Source organism: Camellia sinensis, chromosome 4, assembly GCF_055761805.1.
Source record: "Camellia sinensis isolate YWXY chromosome 4, ASM5576180v1, whole genome shotgun sequence".
Lineage (NCBI taxonomy): Eukaryota > Viridiplantae > Streptophyta > Magnoliopsida > Ericales > Theaceae > Camellia > Camellia sinensis.
In genome coordinates this window covers 163,116,866-163,140,171 of record NC_138964.1, presented here as the reverse complement: position 1 = coordinate 163,140,171, position 23,306 = coordinate 163,116,866, and the positions used below count along the sequence as shown (strand labels likewise).

At 36.6% G+C, this 23,306-nt stretch overlaps 1 protein-coding gene across 1 annotated transcript; it reads left to right on the top strand.

Annotated features, from left to right (window-relative positions):
* The first annotated feature begins 14,687 nt into the window (after positions 1–14,687).
* LOC114274731 (actin-interacting protein 1-2) lies at positions 14,688–22,748 on the top strand. The gene is made up of 6 exons (XM_028216704.2): positions 14,688–15,315; positions 16,954–17,115; positions 17,620–17,806; positions 20,389–20,811; positions 20,896–21,303; positions 22,236–22,748. The coding sequence occupies exons 1-6, from the start codon at positions 14,924–14,926 to the stop codon at positions 22,491–22,493; spliced, it is 1,830 nt and encodes a 609-aa protein (XP_028072505.2). The 5' UTR covers positions 14,688–14,923; the 3' UTR covers positions 22,494–22,748.
* Positions 22,749–23,306: the final 558 nt, after the last annotated feature.

Sequence of the window (23,306 nt, the reverse complement as noted above, 5' to 3'; positions counted from 1 at the left end):
TCCATGTACACATGCACACACACCCACTTCAATACAACAATTTAGAAGGCTTTATACACTTCTTCTCAATTAACTAAATGAATAGAATTAACTTTATTACTAATTGATGTATTAACTTAATTAAACTCCACTTACTTTTAACTAATTAATCTTAATTAATCAAAAATTCCACATAATTTAATCAGTCTAATTTTGACTTTCGTTACGATCCAATTAATTATATTTAATTTTATCATTTTGAATTAGATTTTTAATCAAACTCTCAAAAGGCTCCAAATATTAAATTAAACTTATTCACATCCTCAATTTTGGTTTCTTAAATCATTTAAGCCTTCAATTTCTGATCAAACTCAAAATTTCGCCAATAAATTGCTTATTCAAATTAGGCACCTTATAAATGAATTTAATTCATAATAATCTTAATTCCTAATTCGTATAACTTAATTAACTTTAATTTGGACCCAATTAATCAAATCTCAATTTTATAAATCTGAATCGAATATTTAATTAAACCCTCATATGATTCGATATTCAAAATTAAAATAATTCAATTCACCATTTTTACTATCATGAGTCATTTAGGCTTTCAATTTCTAATTCCAAAATAAATCCTCAGTAAAATTATATACAAATCAGTCTCCATAATTTTTATAAATCCCAGATTAAATTAGAATAATTTGCAATTAAAATTTAAATCTCCTTAATTAATTAAGTGTTAATCCTTATACGTGGTGGGGTTGTCACATCTTTGGTGGTACCTTTGAAAGGCTTGCCTCTTTTTTTCACTTCTTTGTTATCTTTCCTTTGTTCAAGAATAGGAAGGTCTTTCCCGCCATGGTTGGCTATGCTAATTTCCATGTCATGTGAACGCGTAGCTAACTCTTCAAATGTTCGTGATTTCATCCCTTGAAGGATGTAAAAGAGTCCCCAGTGCATGCCTTGCATGCACATCTCCATAGCTAAGATCTCAGAGAGTCGGTCTTCCCAATCTAGATTTAGAGCACGCCAACGGTTGATGTAATCTACCATAGGCTCGTCCTTCCATTGCTTGGTACTAGTTAATTCCATCATGATTACCATACGACAGGTGCTACATAAACGATTAATGAATTCACGTTATATTTGCTCCCAAATGTCGATTGACTCAGCCTCCAAATCAGTATACCAATCAAAGGCATTTCCTTTGAGTGACCGAACAAATTGTTTGACAAGTAAATCTCCGTCTGTCCCGACAGTGTTGCAAGTTTCAACAAAGTGAGCGACAAGTTGTTTAGGATTACCTTTTTCGTCGAACTGTTAGAACTTGGGAGGTTAGTATCCACTAGGCATTCTGAGAATGCCTATCCTCTTTGTGTAAAACTTGGAGTACATGAAAGCGTTTTGCGAGGGCCCACCGTATTGTGCTCAGATGGTATATGCAATCATGTCTTGGAGTTGTTGAACAAACAAAGAAGCAATGGATCCTGGTTGACTACTTGCACCAATCACTTGCCTCACAACAGATGTATGGCAAGTTTCCTCACCCACAACTTGCTTGGACTTATACACTAGGTTCACCTTCTCAACAAACATGCCTTGTGGTGTAAAGCCAGGTGAATAGCGATCCCGGGTTTACCCTTGTTGTACAGTGATCCGAACATGTGTCTGTGGATGTTGGTGGTTGATTATTATCTTGTTTGCATCCTTTTACTTCGTACTTGAGTTATAGGATGTGTTGGGCAAGTTTGTTACAGGTTGGTTGAGTTTAGAAACCAAAACTAGTTGCCCAGATTTTGACCTGTCCGCTCGAGCGGGGGTGTTGGCGCTCGAGCGGGAATTGCACCCATCCAGTATTTCCTATGCAGTGTTGGACGCTCGAGCGTGGTATTGGCCGCTCGAGCGGGGTCGTGTGAGTTCCGCTCGAGCGGGGAGTTGGAAGCTCGAGCGAAGACCTGGTTCTGTAAAAGTTCTGGGAGTGTGTATCCGCCGCTCGAGCGGGATTGTTGACGCTCGAGCGGGAGTCTGTGAGTGACGCTCGAGCGGGGTGTTTGACGCTCGAGCGGGTCGACTGGGTTTAAGTTCCGTGTTTTGACTTTTCAAATCACTTTTTCACTTTCTCTTCTCTCTCCTACTTTTCCAAAAACACCATTGTTGAGCCTCTCACTCTAGAACTCTACCTTCTCTCTAGGTTTTGATCTAGTAGGAGTGATTTGCTCATCTTTGGCCTTTACAAAAAAAAATTGTTGATCGTCGAGGGCTACATTTTAATCTGAAAATTTCGGGTTTTGGAGCACGTTGGGTTTTGTCATCTTCTCCTTTGGGGCTCCGAATTTGAGGTAGGGATATCCTACTCCTCTCTATGGATTTTGTCTTTAAATTTTAGTATTTTGAGATGTTGGGGTTGGTTTGGTAATTTTGTGAAAGTTTGGGGCTTTTGTGTTATTTTACAAAAGTTAGGGTTTTATTTATAATAAACCTAGATGCATGTTTGGTATAGAGAAATGGAAATAAATGTTGAATCATTGATGAAAATGGGACCCAAGGGTTGTAATGGTAATTATGGAAAATGACCTAATTACATTGTTTGATTAATTGAGATAATTAATTGTGAGAAATGAGGAAAGGAAATGGAATTGTTGAGATTGGGAATGTATGGGGAAAAAGGGTGTAGTTGAATTATTTATCACTCACCAAATTGAAATGTTGATTGAATATCCATTGTGCATTTATTTTCTGTATAGAGATAACTGCTTTGGGCTATCGGTGGAAGATAGTCGTGATTGTTGTAGACAATGCATGATGATTAGGCAAACGGAAACTAATTAATGGAACGTGTCATGAAATTTGACGGTTGATAGAATACATTAACTGTATGTATTGAGTGATTGTATATAGAACCAATGTGTTTGTATACGTTATGTGTAGAGGAGGAGATGGGGGATGTACTCCGCGGTTTAGGGGAAGATAGGGGATGTACCTCTAAACCGGATAGTGTTGGGAGAAGATAGGGGATGAACTCCGTAGATACAGCTCATATGCTTGTCTAGAGAAGTGAAGATAGAGCTTATATGCTTATCTTTGTGAAGTGTGGATATAGCTTATATGCTTATCTGTGAATGTGGGATATTGTAGTTATACATATCTGTTGAGAATGTGGATATAGCTTATATGCTTATCTGTGAATGTGGGATATAGTTTTTATACATATCTGTTGAGATGATGATAGAGCTAATATGCTTATCTATTGAAAAAGGGAAAATGAAAGGTAACTTGGACTCATAAGTCGTATGACATAAACATGTGATTTATGTGAATGTATCAGTGTTGGCCATCTTTCAATTGCTAATCTTTTAGTCATTGTTCATGGTTGGTTTAGTGTATTTCTACTGGGCTGTGGCTCACCCTATATGGGAATATCATTTTCAGGTACAGGTAGCATGCCACCTCCAAGGACAGAGTTTGGGAGGCTAGAGGCGGACATACTTTTGTCGTTTTATTTTTGATGTATTACATGTAAATTCAAGCCAAGGGCTTAATGTGTAAATGAGTTAGCACTCTTTTGTTGTAACCAAGTGTTAACTTGGAAAGCTGTAAGCCCATAGGGCATTTGCTTTTGTTGTTAACATGTAGTACTTTTGTAATGAAACTCTGATGAATAGAAGATTGTGGTTATTTCTTATGTCAATGAATGTCTTATTTAACGGGTGTAATGTTATTATTTTGAGGGCGTTACAAGCCAGGTGAATGAGAATTGTCTTGACTCGTCTCGTCAGCATTTTGTGCTTCTAACTTGTTCATCAAGGTGGCAATCTAAAGATTTTTCTCTTTCACATTTTTGGTGAGCTTGTCAATGGCATGAGCCATGGTCGCCAATTGTTCTTCCACTGAAGTGGTACCAGTGGTCATGACTTGCATAGCCACTGAGCGAGACAAATCTGAGTGATTCGATAAAATTGAACGTTGAGGACTACTAGGAGAAGATCCTGAGTGTGAGCCTATACTTGAGTTTGCATCAAAGGCTACAGGTGCTAGGTGTGGAGAGAAACCTTCTGGTAGAGAATCCTTTGAGACAGAAGTGGAATTCTTCCATTCCCTCACTTCTTTTTGCTTAGCCCCAGACGTGGATACCGTGATAGATTTGTGAGACTTGTCTTGCGCTTGCTTTGTTGCATTAGCAGTCGGTATAACCCCATGAGTGGCGAGAGCAATGGTTGCCTTGGTCTTGCTACGGGTGATCGGACCCATAGAAGTGCTATTGTTGTTGGTTGTGACAGTGGCATTCTTGCTGGCATTCTTATTGATTGGAGCAATTTGAACTTTCTTTGAAGCCATTATGCTTGATCAAACAAGACTCCAAGAAGATGCTTTAAGAGAAAGAGAAGAGAGGCGGAGAGGTCCCACTGGGCGTGCCAAAATTTGTAAACACAAATTTCGTAGCTGCAATTAAGACACGAAATAAATGAACAAATAATTAATTTTATTTGATTATAACAAATGGGTATTGTAGCTCGACTTTTTCACCCCCCCCCCTTTCGGAAGCTTGAAAAGAAGCCCTACAGTTCGGACTCCCGTGGTCCTAAATCTAATCTCACAAGTGCAATGCGAAATCGATAAACACCAAAGAGTCCAAATCCGGCAAATCTTTTTGAAAAATTGATTTTAGGATCAAAAATGCCAAAATTGGACTGCTTTGCCAGATATAGAGTCGCCACCTAAATATTTTATTTTTAGGAAAATTTAGGAAACCCATGACTCGTGCCAAAGGCCACATGTCCATCATCACCAAAGTTGCCTCGGCTCGGGAACTTAGGTACGAGAAGGGAAGGTCATGAATTGAGCACCCCCGCTCGCCCGATCAAAGATCGGCCTCTTCTAATCATGATATGATTTTTATCAACATTATGTATTCTTGTTTCGATTTTTAGGCTAGCTTTACTATGTGATACGCACAAGCAAGTATAGACTAGTTTACTCAAGTTGGAACAATTCAACTCATGTTTGTTTTGGGAAAATAGTTTGAATTTGCCACCTCAAGTGGGCTTAAAGTTTGCGAATTTGCCACCAAACATAATGGACTTAAAACATAATTTGCCACTCAACAAAGTGGGCTTAAAATACACATTCGTTGAATCATTCCAATTCAAACAACGAGTCTTCATCCACAGGCATTCAATCAGTTTATCAAATAATCATTTAGCCTCATGGTAAGCATGTTAATCATGGCAACATTCACATTCATGCGAGTATGCTAAAGCATAAAAACTCACCTAGTACTCCGAGCTAAGAAGATATGAGTTAGCAAAATATGCATGATTCCTAACTATACAAAATGTCTAATGCAACACATGCAATAAATACAATTAAATAGGCTTAGCTATTAATATGGCATATGAAGCAATTTGAATAACATGCGATTTAAACACGTATTCATCTATAGTATTGAAATGACAATGCAGTTTGAATGATGTGCTGAGCCTTGGTGCATGTAATGCGAATGAATGGATGCAAGCATAAGGTATGCTAATTGAAACATGTCCCTAATCTAACCATTAAAAGTGATTAAATAAAAGGGAGTAAGACGTGGGGTTGAAAGACATACACGCACGCACGCACACTTATTACAACATTACGCCCTCGCGAAGGAGGGTCCGAATGAAACTAGCTAAGCTACACTATTTAACTAATTATTACAACACTTGAAATGAATTAACTAACTATTCTAAGCTAATTAATTATTACAATTAAATAATTAACTATCTAAGCTAATTAAATATTACAAAGCAAACTAATTAGCTAAATACTTAACTAATTAATTACAACGCAACTAAGCTAATTAGTTACAATATGAATTAATTAACTAATCTACTTAAATAGTTACAACATTTGCATGAATTAGCTACAATTAATTAACTAAGCAAATTAACTAAATGGCCCTGAGAAACGAGAGATGCATGCATGCTGGGTTTTTCACCCGAAGAACATCCACTGTCTACCACTAATTACCTCTGTTGCACAACATCTTCACTGTTTTCCTCCTCCAAAACAACATTGCTCTACTTCAGAAGCACAACACTAAATTTTTCACTAGTGGCCGGCCGACCACAGATGAGGGTTTGTCGGCCAACACTGAGGGGTTGCCGACCATTGGAGGTGGCCTGCCATCCACTGATGAGGGTTTGCCAATCACTAGAGACAAGTCTTTCCTTACTGCAAAAGAGGACAAAACAGAGCAAGAAAGCGGTGGTCTCACAGGTTGTTTGTACCATGTATCACCCCTTATCATCAACACAAGCACAAATGAGTGATACATTTGGCCCTCAAACCATCAATCAAGCAATTTCCATGCATGATGGCTAAGAGACCAATTTGCACAAGTTCAATGAATGCAAAACAAGACTCAAATACCATCACCCTATCATGCATGATCAAGGGCAACGGAGACCTAGGAAAATGGCATATTTCATCACTTTTGAGTATGAAATTTCCCATTTTCCTTATGTTCAAATTAACGTCCGATTTGAACACATGCAATGCAACACAAAGAAATGTTTATCTTGCTACTTTTACTTGCCAATTTTGTTTACACATTTTAGTTACCAAATCATTCTTTAATCAATTTGTCCATTGGTGAGTGTCCTCTAAGATGAAAAAAGTGTCAACTAAGGGATCATGTAAAGCAAGAGAGATATCATGTCATTGATAATGAAACCTCAAAGAATATTAAACCATTAAGCATGACCTCAATCTCAAGCTTAAAGGATCCCAAGCTTGAAACAACCCTCAAAAACAAATGAAAGAGTGAAACAAAGAGGGAGGTTGCAGAGTTTATAGTGCTGAAATGGAGTGAAAAACAACACTAAAAGATGCTATCAACTCAAACAAGATGTGTCTAAGACCCTAAAACACCAACTTGTGAAGACTATTACACTACAACCATGCAGAACAAGACTCAAATGAACTAAGCAGCCCAAAACAGAGCTAAAGCAGGCTATTTTAGAGGCTAAAACATGCTAGACTTGAGTTAAGTTAAGCTAAAAAAACATACTAACAGATGAAGCTAACTAGGCATGCAAACAAGGCACAAGGAGGAGAGGCTAACCCCTCCAAATTTGGACTTCAAAATGAGTTTTTTGCCACTAAAAAACCTCTAAAATTCAGTGTTTAAAAGGCCCAAAAAATTTGGTTTGAAAGTGGTGAACAAAGGTACAAAAGCTTTACAAACAAAGAAATAAGAAGGGTGAACCACCCTTTAACTGAAAATGGCCTCAAACCACCACCTTTAGGCCACAAAAATAGAGTTTTTTACAGTTCAAAATCAACCCCAAAACAGTGGGAAAAGTAAGAAAGACAAGTATGCAAAACAAGTTTAAAAGGCAAGTATTATACCTATTGAAGGGAAAACACAAATGAGGCAATAAATCAAGCCAAGACCACCTTCTAGAGCTCAAAGAAGGTCCCAAGTAACCTCAGCCCAAAGATAAGCAACTTTGGTTAAGGGTTGATAGGCAAACTTGAAGTGTATCTACACTTGTATGCACAAAAGTTCAAGAGAGTGAGAGAGAAATGTAGAGAGAGAGAATTTTGTTCCAAAATTTCTAACCTTCTAAAATATTCCCCAACCTTGAAAACAAGAGGAGAGGTCCTCTATATATAGGAAAATAAGAGCCTCAGTCGAAATATCAACAAAACAAACAGCTGGAGCTTTTGGGAGATAGCTGGCACAAAATATCTTCAAAATTTGAGTTTTTTTACACCAGTGGCCGGCAAGCAAAAAACTAGTTTCTAGCCCCGACTTCAAACATGCATATGTCCCTCGTCTGGACTCCGTTTTAGGTCATTCTTGAGTCTAAATTGAAGCTCCAAAAGTCTACTTTACAATGGTAGTAGCCTCACATCAAAATTCTAAGTGTGCAAAAAGATATGTCTATTTTAGCGAAGACTACTCAATTTTGGTCCTAACCAAATTGATGCCTAACTTCTCCTCAACTAGTTTTCTTCCCTCCTCTCCTATTTTCTTCAACTCCAAACCTCTAAATAAGGTGTTTTGAAAGATTTTTCCAAGAGTTCACCTATTTTTCATTTATTCACTTTGTCCTTGCTTGGTTTACCGAAAAGCGCAACATTTAACAAAATGCTAGCCTCGGAATATCGTAGAAACATTTTCAAAAATATTTTGAAAGAGAGGGTTTTAAGGTCTAAAATATTTTGATCAAAAAAGTTTTGGTCCAAAAATGGGGTGTAAGGTTGGGATTTGAAGCTCCTCTTGCCAAAGAAATCAAATTTTTGTATAGCTTAACTTTCATCATCGAGTGATCAACCTAAGGCGCCCAAGTCTTAAGGCAGTCAAAAATGGGGTGTCTACAGGTATAATCCTCTATGGTTTTCTCTATTACAAAATAACAAATCCTCTGATTCGATCTCCAAAATAAGTTGCAATCCAACAACTTCAGAAGCTTGTTGTTGAATCAAATAAATTGATGGATTTCTTCAAGTCTTCGAATGAAGAAACTTGGAAAAGAAAGGCTTGATCGAGGGCTTGAACGGCTTGATCTCGAATGAGTCTTGAGATGATCTCCTTGAAAAGAGAGACGAAATTTGTATTTACAACTTGAAAGGATTAGCACAAGTTTAGAGTGCTTGATAATCTTTTCTTTTAGGTTTGAAGAACTTTAGAGAGAATTTTAAGAAGAATATTTAGCAGAGTCTTGAGATTGCTTAGGAGCTTGCTAGACGTTTAGCCAAAAAAATGTGCCTCTTCCTCTTGGTGAGAGCCTCTATTTATAGGCTTAGAAGAGAATGATCAATTTTGGAAACTCCAAAATTGATTTGAATTTCCAAGAAAATGACAATTTATTTCTTAATTTATGAATATGATTTGCATTCAAATTTAAATTTAAATTTGAATTATTCCACTAAATTTTGATAAAATATTTTTATGGGCCCACACATTTGGGTTAACCCAATTGTCAAAATACATTCACTTTTCTTTTGGTGTGACCCATAATTGAAAATGGGTTAAGGTCCATAATTTTAGTAGGACCCACATCCATTTGAAAATTTTGACCAATTAATCAAGAAAAATTTCTTTGTCTTGATTAATCAGACAGTGATCAAAACACGTAAAAATTTAAGTGTCTACACCGTACTTCTTTCAATTGAATGAAAAGGAGTTTTGGATAACTTTGCCTCAACACAAATTTCACATTTATGATTTAAATCAATGTCAAATTTAGGTAAATATTCCATATTAATTAATCTACGCAAAGATCCATGATTAACATGTCAAAGTCTACCATGCCATAAATTTGACAAGTAAAAAGAATATGTATTTTTATTAATAATAGAGGGTACAACGGTCATTACATTCATCTTGAAAAGGCCATCAGACATGTAACATTTCCCTACATATATCCCATTTTTGGTAAATACAAATTTGTCACTTTCAAAAACTAGCCTAAACCCATTTTTACTCAACAGAGATCCGGAGACTAGATTCTTGCGAATGTCCGATACATGTAGCACATTATTGAGAGTGAATTCCTTTCTAGATGTCATCTTCAGAATAATCTTTCCTTGTCCTTCAACTTTAGAAGTCGTTGCCCATGAAAAGTTGTTCACCGTTGTCCACCACAAAATAAGATGTAAACATCTTTTTGTCGGCACAGATATGGTGAGTAGCACCAATGTCCACCCACCATTCTTTAGGATTTCCGACAAGGTTTACCTCAGAAACAACTGAAGAAAAATTTATGTCATCTACACCATTGGAAATTTTATCCACTTCGGTCATATTGGTTTAAGCAGGCTTCTTACTTGATCTTCATTTGCCTTTGCGCTTGCTACGACAATCTTTGGCCCGATATCCCTCTTTGTCATTGATGTAACATCTGCCATTGAACTTTTACTTTTTAGTTTCCCTTCCTTTAGAGCCTTATGCAGAACTTTCTCCAGAAAACTTTCGTTTCTTTGCTTTTGGAGCATGTTCCACCACATTTGCCTTAGACTTCATGGGATGGTTACCAGCCCGCTTCTCAGAATTACGATTGTCCTCCTCAATCCTCAAATGCCCAATCAAATCCTCTAAATTCATTTCTTTGCGCTTGTGTTTGAGGTAGTTTTTTAATTCCTTCTAGCCTTGTGGTAATTTTTCAAGTAAGGTAACAACTTGAAAAGATTCACTGAGAGACATGCCTTCTGCATGAATGTCATACAGAATGAGTTGGAGATCTTGAACTTGGCTGATCACAGTCTTTGAATCAACCATCACAAAATCCAAGAATTTGCCAACCACAAATTTCTTTGAGCCAGCATCTTCTGTTTTATACTTTTTCTCCAAAAACTCCCAAAGTTCCTTTGTCATTTTTATAGGACTGTAGACGTTATATAATGTGTTGTCAAGTCTATTCAAGATGTAGTTCTGGCAAAGGAAATCAACATGAATCCAGGCATCGACTGCAGCAACCACTTGCCGGTTGGTTTCATCCTCTTTCAGAGTAAGAGCATCCTCACAGAAAAAACGTGCCAAGTTGAGAGTAATAAGATAAAACAGCATTTTCTGCTGCCATCTTTTAAAATTAGTTCCTGAGAACTTCTCTGACTTTTCATCGTGATTGACTGGCACAATCACAACAGGAAGAGGGGTTAGAGCAATTGCAACCACCACACCAGTACTTGTTTCAGTAGCCATGAATTCTAAATTATAAAACAAAATTAGAATTAGAATTTTATACTACACAAAAAATTTAAACCAAAATCACAAAATTAAATTCTGTAAAAATAAAAGAAACAAGAATTGTAATTTTTATTTTCAATTAATTTGAAAATAAAATAAAATTTTATTTAAACAAATTAATTCCACTCAGAAAATTAAATTTCTGTAACACTTCGAAAATTAAAATAATGAAAACAGAATTTTAATTAATGAACATTTAGAAATTATTTCTAAAAATCAAAATTAATTTTTGACCAACTTCACAAATAAATATTTTAAATTGTTTATGACTACCAGTATATTACTACTAGTTGTCAAAGAAAATAAACACTATATTACTACTATTTTTCAAACAGTATATTACTGGTATTTGTTTTTCCAACTAGAATATTATTTTATAAAATCACAGAAAATAATTTATGTAAAAAGAAATGAAGAAAAGAAAACAAACGAAAAATTCTGTATAAACAGAATAATTTGACTATGTCTTAAGATTGTTAGAACAATCTTCTGTGTAAAATAAATAACTTGAACCAAATCAAATAAATAAAAATAAATTACTTACAGAATTTATTTTACCAAGCCGAATAAAACTTTAAAAGATCAAGTCGAGTGTGTGACACTCTGTCCTTAAGACAGATTCGCCCCGCTTCGGTGATTTAAGGATGAATGGTGTCTATCTCTCAGGATACAATGATCTACACAAATTGTAGTAGCACTCCAAACAATTTGTATGATGAACCAAACCTGTGTTCTATACTCTCAGATTTTTTTCCTAAAATAATATGAAGAATATATGTATGAAAGACAGCAAAAGGAAGGCAAGAAGATGATTTTCAGAATGCCTTGACTGCTGGAAATGGCCTGGTATTTATAGGGCTGAACATGTAAGAAATTCAAACCAAACAGATACAATTTTGAATTGAACAGGTGCAGTTCAAATTTCAACAGATCTGCTAGAATTGTTTGATCTGTCCGATCTGCTGGAACTGTTTGAATCTATCCGAACTGTGCAGTTTCAAATCTGTTGGAAATTGGACCGAATGAGGTTTCATTGGACAGAAAATTTGAATTCAGATTTGGCGAAAATTTTGAATAATTTTGTTTAGAAAAAAATAATTTTTCTGCAAGAATTCTTGGAAAAATTCAAATAAATTTTGTCCAAAAAATTAATGTTAGAACCGACTCGACCCACAACCCACACCCGCGCCCGCCCGGTTAGACGAATGGACGACGCGTATGTGGTGGTTTGAGCCAAGGTTCACTTTGTCCATAACTCCTCCCTCCTACAAACTTGGGGTGCCCCTTGGAGCCAAACCCAAGTGTTACCACCTAGAACTTATATACATACATAAGTTCTCTGAAGTTTCCAATGTGGGATAACCATTTCAAGGAAACCCACATTTTACTTCTTCAATTTTCTATTCCACGAATCCGAAAATGACGTCAACTTCTCATTCACTCATAAATGGTTTTGACGAACCATCTTCACCATGTGACTTGCCATGCAGCAATGAACACGTCACCTCTTTAGACCCACCCCAAAAGACATGTGGGACCCACTCAATTTTAGGCTCAAAGTTTACCCAAAATAAGCCTATAAAAATCATAATTCCAACAGTGGATTCACTGGGTAATTGAGGGTACTCGTGTGTAATTCCTTTTTGTCTTTTTAGTGGATTGTTTTGTGGCTTTGGCTTGTGGTTTTTTTTCACAATTGAAGGTTCTCCAATTGTGATTTTTTTAACGTTAAATCATTGTGTCGATTTATTGTTGATTGTTTGATTGATATTTTCTGTTTAAAATTAAAACATAATCACCAATCAATATCTCAAGGACTTTTAGATTTTTCATTCTCGCATCTCTATTATCATTGGGTCGGGGATCACATTTCCCGTCCCCGGTCCCCGATGGTAAAAATTTTCCTATTCCTAACCCCAATCCCCGGCGGAGAACTTGTCACCATTCCCGTCCCCGTCCCTATCCCTGTCCCTGTCCCCTAACGGGGATCAGGTTTCCCTGACCCTGAAAATTTCTCGGCCCAAATCTGTTTCAACAACATTATCAACAAGAACTTTCAACATCCACAAAATCATCAAGAACATCATCAACAAAATCATCAACAACAAGTGGTGACAAAATTATCATCAACAACAAAATCATCATCAATACTGTTTGCATCAACTACCCAAAAAAAAAAAGGGGACAAATAGAGACACACGCACGTACATATATACATACACATCAACACAGATCTGAGATATGTGTGTCATCAAACAGATCTGAGATCGGTGATGGTGACTGCGACGAACGACGGAGGAGATCTACAACGATGGACGACGGTGATTGCAACGAACAACGAAAGAGGATGACGGTGCAAGACGACAGAGGCGGTGGCGTTGAGGAGGAGGAGAGGTGCGAGGGTGAGAGAGACTCTGAGTGAGTGAGAAAAAGAGAGAGAGAGATGAGAGACGGTGAGGAAGAGAGAGAGAGTACATAGAAAGTATATATATATCACGTCGAGGACAAACGGGGCAGGGACTTAGACACTTATCATCGTCCCCAGCCCAAAATTGATTGGGGATTGATTTTTTAATACCATTCCCGTCCCATCGGGGATATTTTTCGGAGAAAAATCGTTCAAATCTGGATCAAGGGATCGAGTCCCCGTCGGGCCGGTTTCAAATTGTCATCTCTACACTTATTTAACAACCTATCTGTTAAATATAACGCATTTCTCTATCTCACCATCACTAACGACTTTTCCGACGTGTACTTATCATCAAATAATATTCTACCTTAAATCTAATACCTTATACCCCTTTAAGATAACTAAATTGATTTTTTCCCTCAAAAAAAATAAAAGAAAATTTACCTACAAATCCTATTTTGAGGAATGATGATCCATTTAATCCCAATGATTTTCTTATAGACCAATTAGTCCTATTATTTTTGGAAATGTAGATTTAATATATTACGATTATACCCTTATTTCTATTTTTTTTTTCTTTTGTGCTAGAAAGATAAAATACACAATATATGAGAATCAAATTTGAGATAAATTTTTATATGGGAATCTTTTTTATTTGGAAAATATTTTAAAAGGAGTACAAAAATGACTTGGAATATGAAATTCTTCAAACATTCTAAAAGGATGTGAAATTCTTCAAACATTTCAAAAGGAGTACAAAAACTCCTAGTAAATTTTGGGCAAATGCATAATTTTGAATTGTAACACTCAAACGTAACACTCCAAAAAAAATTCTTAGTATATTTTTTCCAAACATTGCACTCCAATATAACACTCTAAAAAAATTCCTTAATGTAACACTCCAATGTACCATACAAAAAAACTCCTTAGGATATTTTTCCCCAATGTAATACTCCAAAAACTATAATGTGGGATTCTTCAAACCATTTCAAAGCATTATAAAAAATCCTTAGTAAATTTTGGACGAATGTATAATTTCAAACTGTGAATATTACGTTTGGAAAAAATACAATAAAGGGTTTTTTTAGTGTTTTTGTGTGTTACATTGGAGTGTTATATTTGAGAATATATTGATTGGAATGTTACGTTTGGAAAAATTATACTAAAGAATTTTTTTGGAGTGTTACGTTATTACATTTGAAAAAAATACGTGAAGGAATTTTTTAGTGTGTTACATTAGAGCGTTATACTTTTGTTCGTAATGTGGAATTTATTCCAAAAAGAGAGAAAATTCAAAACCTTTATAATGGGGATTACCTAAATATGTAATTTTACATTTAAAAAAATTGATTTTTATCCCTTAAAAATTAAATAAAAACATGCAAGTAACTATTCTTTTACATAATTTTCACTCTAGGAAAACCTTGAGGTGCATTAAAAAATAAATAAATAAAAAATTAGACTGTTTATAAAATTACATTTAGAAATTTATTAGGGTTGCACCTAAAAATAAAATTAATTTAAAAGAAAATTTGATAAATTAATTTAAAAGAAAAATTGATAACTAGTTAACTACATTGCGCGGGGGTTGAACGAAATGACACCACCCTTCTTCACCTCGACCATGTGCCTGCCTGGTCTCACGATACGAGAGCTTCTTGGATCTTAACAAATTCCCAATCTATAGACTATACACTTCCATTTCTCTCTCTCACCCCCCCAAAAAAAAAAACAGAAACCCACTCCCCCACGATACACAGAGCGAGAAAAAACTAGAGAGAGATAGAGTGAAAAAGCAACCAATGGCGCAGCTCTCGGAGACCTACGCGTGCGTGCCGTCGACGGAGCGCGGCCGCGGCATCCTCATCTCCGGCGACCCCAAATCCAACTCGATCCTCTACTGCAACGGCCGCTCCGTCATCATCCGCTACCTCGACCGCCCTCTCCAGGTCGCCGTCTACGGCGAGCACGCGTATCAGGCCACCGTGGCCCGGTACTCTCCCAACGCCGAGTGGATCGCTTCCGCTGACGTCTCCGGCACCGTCAGGATCTGGGGGACTCACAACGACTTCGTCCTCAAGAACGAGTTCAAGGTTTTGTCTGGTCGCATCGACGATCTTCAGTGGTCTCCCGACGGGATGAGGATCGTCGCCTCTGGTGAAGCCAAGGGCAAGTCCTTTGTTCGCGCTTTCATGTGAGTCCCTAATCTCGCCATTTTAGTGATGTTGATTTGGTGAATTTCGAGTGAAATTGTAATTGATTGAACTTGATTGTTATTTGAATATTGAGTGAGATTAATCTATATTAGCAGGCCGGTAATTTTGTAATTGTGCTGTGTGAAAAATGCATGAATCATGAAATTTGGTGGTTTCGATGATGGTGAGTGGCAGTAACTGATGAATGTTTCATGTAATCGTATTTTATTTTTGATTAGCATCGGAATTTTGGATGAATGTTCGCTTTCATTTGAGTTTGAGCTCTACTCTCGCCATTTTTGTCGAATACGGTAGTTGAAATTGATTAGCTTATTTGGCTCTTGTAATGTTGATTTGGTGAATTTCGAGTGAAAGTGTATTTGATTGGACTTGATTATTATTTGAATATTGAGTGAGATTAATCTATTTAAACAGGCTGGTAATGTTGTAGTTGCACTACTTGGAAATTGGAAAATGCATGAATCATGAAATTTGGTGGTTTCAATGATGGTGAGTTATAACTGGTCTGTTTCATGTAATTGTATTTTATTTTGATCAGGATCAGAATTTGGGTGAAATCAATTTATGTGTATATTAAATATTAAAAGGTTAGTTTTATTAAGAGCATCTTCAGTGATGTTCTAAAACACTTGTCGAAGTTATTTCTCTCCACCTCTCTCATGATGGTATACGTCCACATATAGCATTTTCATCTGCATTTTGTGAGTAAAACTATGCAGGAAAGATGAGGTTAAAAAACTGTCTTAAAACTAGATAAATTAGGGAACAAAAAAGTTTGCATTGTACTTTGTCAATGAATGAAATAATTGAGACTGATCAATTCTTTGGAAGGTTTGGTGTTGGGGATGCTTCATATGGGATCCCAAACAGCCATACTTAAATACCTTGATGGCACAAGTCCAAGTTGTGAGGTAGAAGTGCTAGGCTTTATGAACAAGGAGGTAATTTCAGAAAGGAGAACATGCTTGTGACTAGGAGTCAGATTTCGATTTTGTATTGGTGGCTAGTGAATGTGTTGGCTCTAGATGAAGATGTAACGAGGTTAAAGGTTTCTTAATTATGGAACATTTGGCAGTATTTATATAAAAATCATCCAAGCTTGTTGGCACATCTCTCCTTTGTCACAAAAGTATAGGTTCTAGTCATCTAAGATAATCACCAAAAGACCATCAGCAAATTGAAGCACCTGTATCATATATGCCCCCTAATATTTTAAGTTGCTTCAACTCCCATTTAAGCAACCAAAAGGCCGTCATCAAATTGAAACACCTATATCATAGTAGATGCCTACGCCCTACTAACATTGTAAGCTGCTTCAACCCCCATCTAAGCATGTGAGAGTATATTTCCTTTTTGCATAGCTTACATCTTTGCCTCTTGGCAAGAGAAAGCATATTTTTGAGGTGAGAAAGGAATAAGGGGTTTAACTTGGAACTTTTGTATTTAATGTCACCTCTCTCTCACACACTATTATGAGTTGCCCACTTTCACAAAAACTATCTGAAATAAACTGCAGTTTTATGTTGTGCTGCATATTCATGCTACTGGTGCCTTTCTGTCATATATTACAAATAACACTATTGCCGTCAGTAGTTGATGAACAATGTTTTGAATAGGTGGGATTCGGGAAGTAATGTTGGAGAATTTGATGGCCATTCGAGAAGAGTTCTGAGCTGTGCATTTAAGCCAACAAGGCCATTTCGCATTGTCACGTGTGGAGAGGACTTTTTGGTGAATTTTTATGAAGGCCCACCTTTTAAATTCAAGCAATCTCACAGGTTTGCTGAGTTGAAATTATCTGCATGCAGTTTTATCTGAAGTAATTTTTTTAGTTCTCTCTCTCTCTCTCTCTCAAAGTAATGCATTTCTCAAAGGGTGGTTTTGGAATACTGCATCCTAGGTGCATAAACCTATGTTACACTTATCCAAATACAACAGATGAAAAAACTGAATGCAAACCATTCCCTGCCAAATTTGTCAGAGAATAGTGTAATCGTGTGTGAATTAAGAACTTTGGTTTACAAGAGAAAGTAAGAGAAATAAGTGATCATTCCATTAGATTAATAAAAATGATTCTAAGGTGTCCTCAGAGGATGGTCATAAAGGCAAGCATTTAATGATCTTTTCAACTCCATGAAACCTCCCACTGTATATGCAGATGAGTTATAACTGACAAAAGGTTTTTTATATCATTCAAATTGCATACAGTATGATTGCGTTAAAATTGAATATGCATTTCAAAAGTTTATGCTTTACAAAAAGGTGATGTTATTGATATGCAGGGATCATTCAAATTTTGTCAATTGTGTACGGTTTTCTACAGATGGTAGCAAGTTCGTTACGGTAAGCTCTGATAAGAAGGGTATACTATATGATGCGAAAACTGGAGAGAAAATTGGAGAGCTGTCCTCAGAGGATGGTCATAAAGGCAGCATTTACGCTGTTAGCTGGAGCCCTGATGGTAAGCAGGTAATCAGGGTTGTGTGGATTCTCTCTCGAGCTGCTTCTAGTTGATTTTCTGTTCAAAATTTGGTTATTAAATTTTCAGATTTGATTTTTTGGAATTTTTTTTCTGAAACGTTCAAACACAGTGGACATTTATGTATTGAATACGGAAGTGATTGATACCCCCTCTCCCCACCACCCCCACACACTCGTGGGGGTTGGTGATTGGAGGAAAAAAAAAAAAACTGGCCAATCACAGGCCAGTGGGGGTCGTGGGGGTCCAAATCATTTTTCTATTAAATAATTGTTTTTCCCAGAAATTTTGCTAGTTTTAGACTAAGAAAAAGGAAATATTGCATCTACAGAGGATCTGTTGAATTATATAAGAACATTTTAGTGTAACACGGAACATCATTTGTTGGCTAAATTTTGTAATTGGGTTCTTTGCATGTTCGTAATATTATAACCAACAAACTTAGGGAGTGGGAAGGTGTGGGGAACTACGGGATTGATTTTTTTCTTCTTTTTCCCCTTAATAGCACAAAATCAACTAGGTTGGACATAAATAATGATTGTCTTTCTTATTCACTGAGCAGTGAACCATTATTTCATGGTTTATTTTGTGTCTGCTTTTAGAAATGTATAATACATGCTCCTCCTCTCTCTGATATGGATCAGATTGGTAAAGTTGGAATAATGGCTGCCTACAATTGGATTTGTGGTGGCTTTAGGGCATGAAAAACTCTTGTATTTTCAGGGTTGTGAAAGGTGGAGGAAAAGTTTTAGGGTTTGTGAAGCGAAAAGGGTTGTAATTTTCTAGAATTTTGAAATAGTATACTTCTGGATTTTCTTAATAACAACTATTTCAGGGTTTTTAATGTTCCTAGACCTCTCAAGGCCATCTTGTCCTCTGATAGTGTATCTTTTGGCTTATAGCTGATTTACTGGAATTTGATGTTTTGAAAAGAAAAAAAGAAAGTGTAAATAAATACCAAAATACAAGGGAAAGGGCTGGTATTGATTTATGCTTTGCTGGATAAGGTTTTGGAGATTGAAATATGGGTTGTTACTTGTTGGGAGTCTGTGAACAGTATTGAGGGATAGTAATTTTGCAGCTATGTGAAGAAGAGGGCTTCACCTTTTTGCAAGAATTAATCAAAATAACACAAGCATAAACTTAAGTCATACAAAGAACTCTCTTTATAGGCTGTTCCACATTACCTAATTTTGTTAAGACTCCGACTCTGAGAATGGGAAATTTTGGCACTGGCAATTGAAATTGTTCTGGACCTTATAGAAATATAGAAATCATGTATATTGACCCAATGTTATGATATGTAACCTAATAAGCTATGAAGTACGGACATTTCTCCGGAGGTGACGTATAGTTGTCCGAGATGTGTCAGACACGGACAGGCGCTAGACACACTCCGGACACGCTAGGACACTTGGGACACGTTAAGATACACTGGTGGCGTGCTGAGGACCATTTTTTTCAAAAAAAATTAAAATTTTAATTTATTTTATTAAAATAGCATACCTAAAGTTAATAAATTTGATAAAATTAAATATTTTATATAAAATAAATATTAAATATTTAAAAATATGATATATGATAAATATATAAAATTATATGTTTTGCACACGTCCCCAACATGTCGTGTCCTGCATCTTTTAAAAATTTGCGTGTCCGTATGTCCGTGTCGTGTCACATATCCGTGTCCGTACTTCTTAACTAATAAGAGATAAATAATAGGGTAAATTATGTAGACTTCCCTCAAGTAATAAGAAATATAGATAGCTTCATAGTCTTGGCATGATTACACTGTACATACCTCAAAATTTAAATTCATTTAACACTTTAACACATACAGTTTGTTAATCTCATGGATGGAAAATAATGGCCATCACGTTTATACTAAAATATCTATGATACCCTTAAATGTAGATTACTTATATCCAAGCACCAGTATTCCTTAATTGAATCACATTTTTCTAAAAGGAATCACACTCCATCTTCTCACTCTCTCTCTCTCTCTCTGCTCCCTTGCAACCCCATCTATCTCAGCCACCCCACAACCTAACTCTCCCTCATCTCTCCCTTATCCACCAAATACAAACACTCCCCATTGCCGCCACACCACCGAAGTCCATCCCTAGCCACCATTGGCACCTTTACCGCCAACCCAACAACATCAAACAACAAATTTCGATTGTGTTGAAATAAAGACCAAAAATACAGGGGAAAGGGTTAGGGGATTAATTTTATTAGGAAAATTAAAAAACTTTGACCGAGTTTCTGAGTTTAACATAGACCATTTCTAAGACACAAAACATAATTTAACCTATAAGAAGACCCATGGATAACCCCTACATTCCATGTCTAGCAAGTTGCAATTACCAATATTCCCCTAACATAAACCTGCCAAAACATAAAAATAGAATTATATTTGTAGCCAACAAACTTGTAGAAACGTAAATTAAGACTTAAATCAACCCAAAAAATTCATTAGTCAAGTCCCTAAGCTCCATGTGAAATTTGTAATTTGTCTCGTTTCTTGTTTCCATGTTCTACATTATATTAAGCAGTGATTTATCAATGGCAGGTACTAACTGTATCTGCTGACAAGACTGCAAAAATATGGGAGATCTCCGAAGATGGTAATGGAACAGTTAAGAAAACATTAACTTGTCCAGGCTCAGGTGGAGTTGAAGACATGCTGGTTGGATGTCTTTGGCAGAATGATTATCTTGTCACTGTTTCTCTTGGTGGAACGATTAGCTTATTTTCAGCGAGTGATCCTGATAAAGCCCCGCTATCTTTGTCTGGACATATGAAGAACATTACGTCACTTGTTGTGCTCCAAAGCAACCCAAAAGTTATATTGTCCAGTAGCTATGATGGTTTAATAGTGAAATGGATTCAAGGTATTGGATATAGTGGTAGATTAGATCGGAAGGTGAATACTCAAATCAAATGTTTTGCAGCTGTTGGAGAAGAGATCGTTTCATCTGGATTTGACAATACGGTAACTACTACTTGAAAGATGCATGCTTACATTCTTCAAAATTATATGTTTAATAACAATCTCGTTTTTGTTAATCCTTCTTAGATTTGGAGAAGTTCTCTACTCGGAGATGAATATGGGGATGCAGAGTCTGTTGATATTGGCAGTCAACCTAAGGACTTGAGCCTTGCCCTTCAGTCTCCTGAACTGGCCTTGGTTTCAATTGATTCAGGAGTTGTCATTCTAAGAGGTACAAAAGTAATCTCAACCATTGATCTTGGGTTTGCTGTGACAGCATGTGCAATTTCACCGGATGGAAGTGAAGCCATTGTGGGTGGCCAGGATGGAAAACTGCACATATTTTCAGTTAAGGGTGACACACTTACAGAAGAGGCTGTGCTTGAAAAACATCGGGGCGCAATTACTGTCATACGGTACTCTCCAGATGTTTCTATGTTTGCATCAGGAGATGTCAATCGAGAAGCAGTCGTCTGGGATCGTGTGTCCCGAGAGGTAATTGATATATAATTTTTTCTAGATCATTTAGCTTTTCAAGTGGGCAGTATTAACTTCTGGGATTAAGATTGTCTTAGCAGCAAGCATGCTTCATCTAGGCAGTAATATATAAGAGGAATGGACAGAAAATGACAGGGAGAGTTTTAAACATGTACAAAATACCTTTTTATTTGTTAACCAAGTGTAAAAAATATATTAATCCATTAATTTCCTCTTGGCATTTTACCAGACCTTTTTTTAGTGGCATAAGCAAATTAGAGTAAGGCATTACTCTGTTTTTTTTAATATATATAACTAAGTGGAACATATGATATACGTAGAGACATCATGTTACAAGAAGCACTTGCACTTGACTCGACTACTATGGACAAAAGCTGTTCTTTTGCCATCCAACAAAAATGGCAATTAGATACTGTTCAGTAATAGTAGACTTTGGGATAATGACGGGGGTTCTGACTAAAACAACTCATCCCTTGTTGATTCACTGAAGTTATTTTGTTGCGTTATCTGTATAGCATCTTCCTTGAATTAACAGTAAATATGCTGAAGTTGTAGAGATTGGACTGTTAGTTGTTTAGTTATAAATATCTGAAATGTTGGCAGCGGATCAAATTTTTTGAATTTGTTGTTACTTCTTGCATAAGCAGGATGAAGGTATAGGGTGTCACAACCTGCTCTATGATTCACTTGCAAGAGGGATCTCTCTCTCTCTCTCTCTCTCTCGTTTTATTTTGTTTTTAATTTTGCAATAGGATTTGAACCTTGAGTCCTTTGTCTAGTAGACCCCACAAGTTACCACTAGATCTAGACACCAATTGCCCATATAATGTCTTCTATTTAACTGATGGAAGACATATTCATGTTGGTATTTTTTTTACTTCATGATTGTATCAAATTTGATACCTTATTTTTGACAAATTGTTTTGCAGGTGAAGCTTAAAAACATGTTGTATCATACCGCACGCATAAACTGCTTGGCTTGGTGTCCTAATAGCAGCATGGTTGCAACTGGATCACTTGACACTTGTGTAATTATATACGAGATTGACAAGCCAGCATCAAGCCGTATAACCATCAAAGGAGCTCACTTGGGTGGGGTTTATGGATTAGCTTTCACCGATGAGTGCAGCGTGGTGAGTTCTGGCGAGGATGCTTGCCTTCGCTTATGGAAGGTAACCCCACAATAATTAAGATGATTGAGTTCATGAATACCTTGCTTGTTTATTTCTTGTTCTTGTTTTTGTTTGCAATGGAGTGGGAGAAAAAGATGGAATCTTGTGAAGGATAGTTGATTTGGCTTAGAATTGGATAGTTCTGCGAAGAGTGTTTTGTTTCTTTCTTTCTGGTTGTCTAATTTTTTGCTAAAGGCTTTCTGTAACAGTTATGGTTAGGTTATCGTGTGCAATTTGCAGCTGTGATATGGTGATGCTTTGTTGCTACTAGTTTAAGTATGATGATTCTGCATGGTTTGTTTCCAATGCAATATTATTGCAGTGATATGTATTGCTCTTGAGTATGTTTTGAGCAAACAAAATCCCTGGATGCGGAAAATATATATATATATATAATATATGAATTTATTTAATTTAGCTGAGTGTATAGTCCTTGATAAAGCTGAATGGTGAAAAAGAATTCATGTAGCCGATCCTATTGATTGGGACATAGTGCTTAGTTTGATCTAATTTGGTTTAGAATCTCTAAATGTAAAAAGTATTGAAGATCATATATCAGCCAATTATGAATTTGTAGAATTTGAACCATTGAAGATCATATATCAACTCTGACTGCCAGCCCAACCCCTTCTCACCCTCCCTCACCCCACAGTCTGGTGGGCACCCTAGCCCCAGCTTCGCATCTCCCTACCCCACGCAAACCTCCATCTCAGCAGATGCCATTCCCGTAGAACCCTTACAACCCTAACCCGACCTCTCTCTCTCACACATACACAGAGTTGCTTTCTCTCATCGGAGGGGGGGGGAGGGTGACCAGAGTTGATTGGT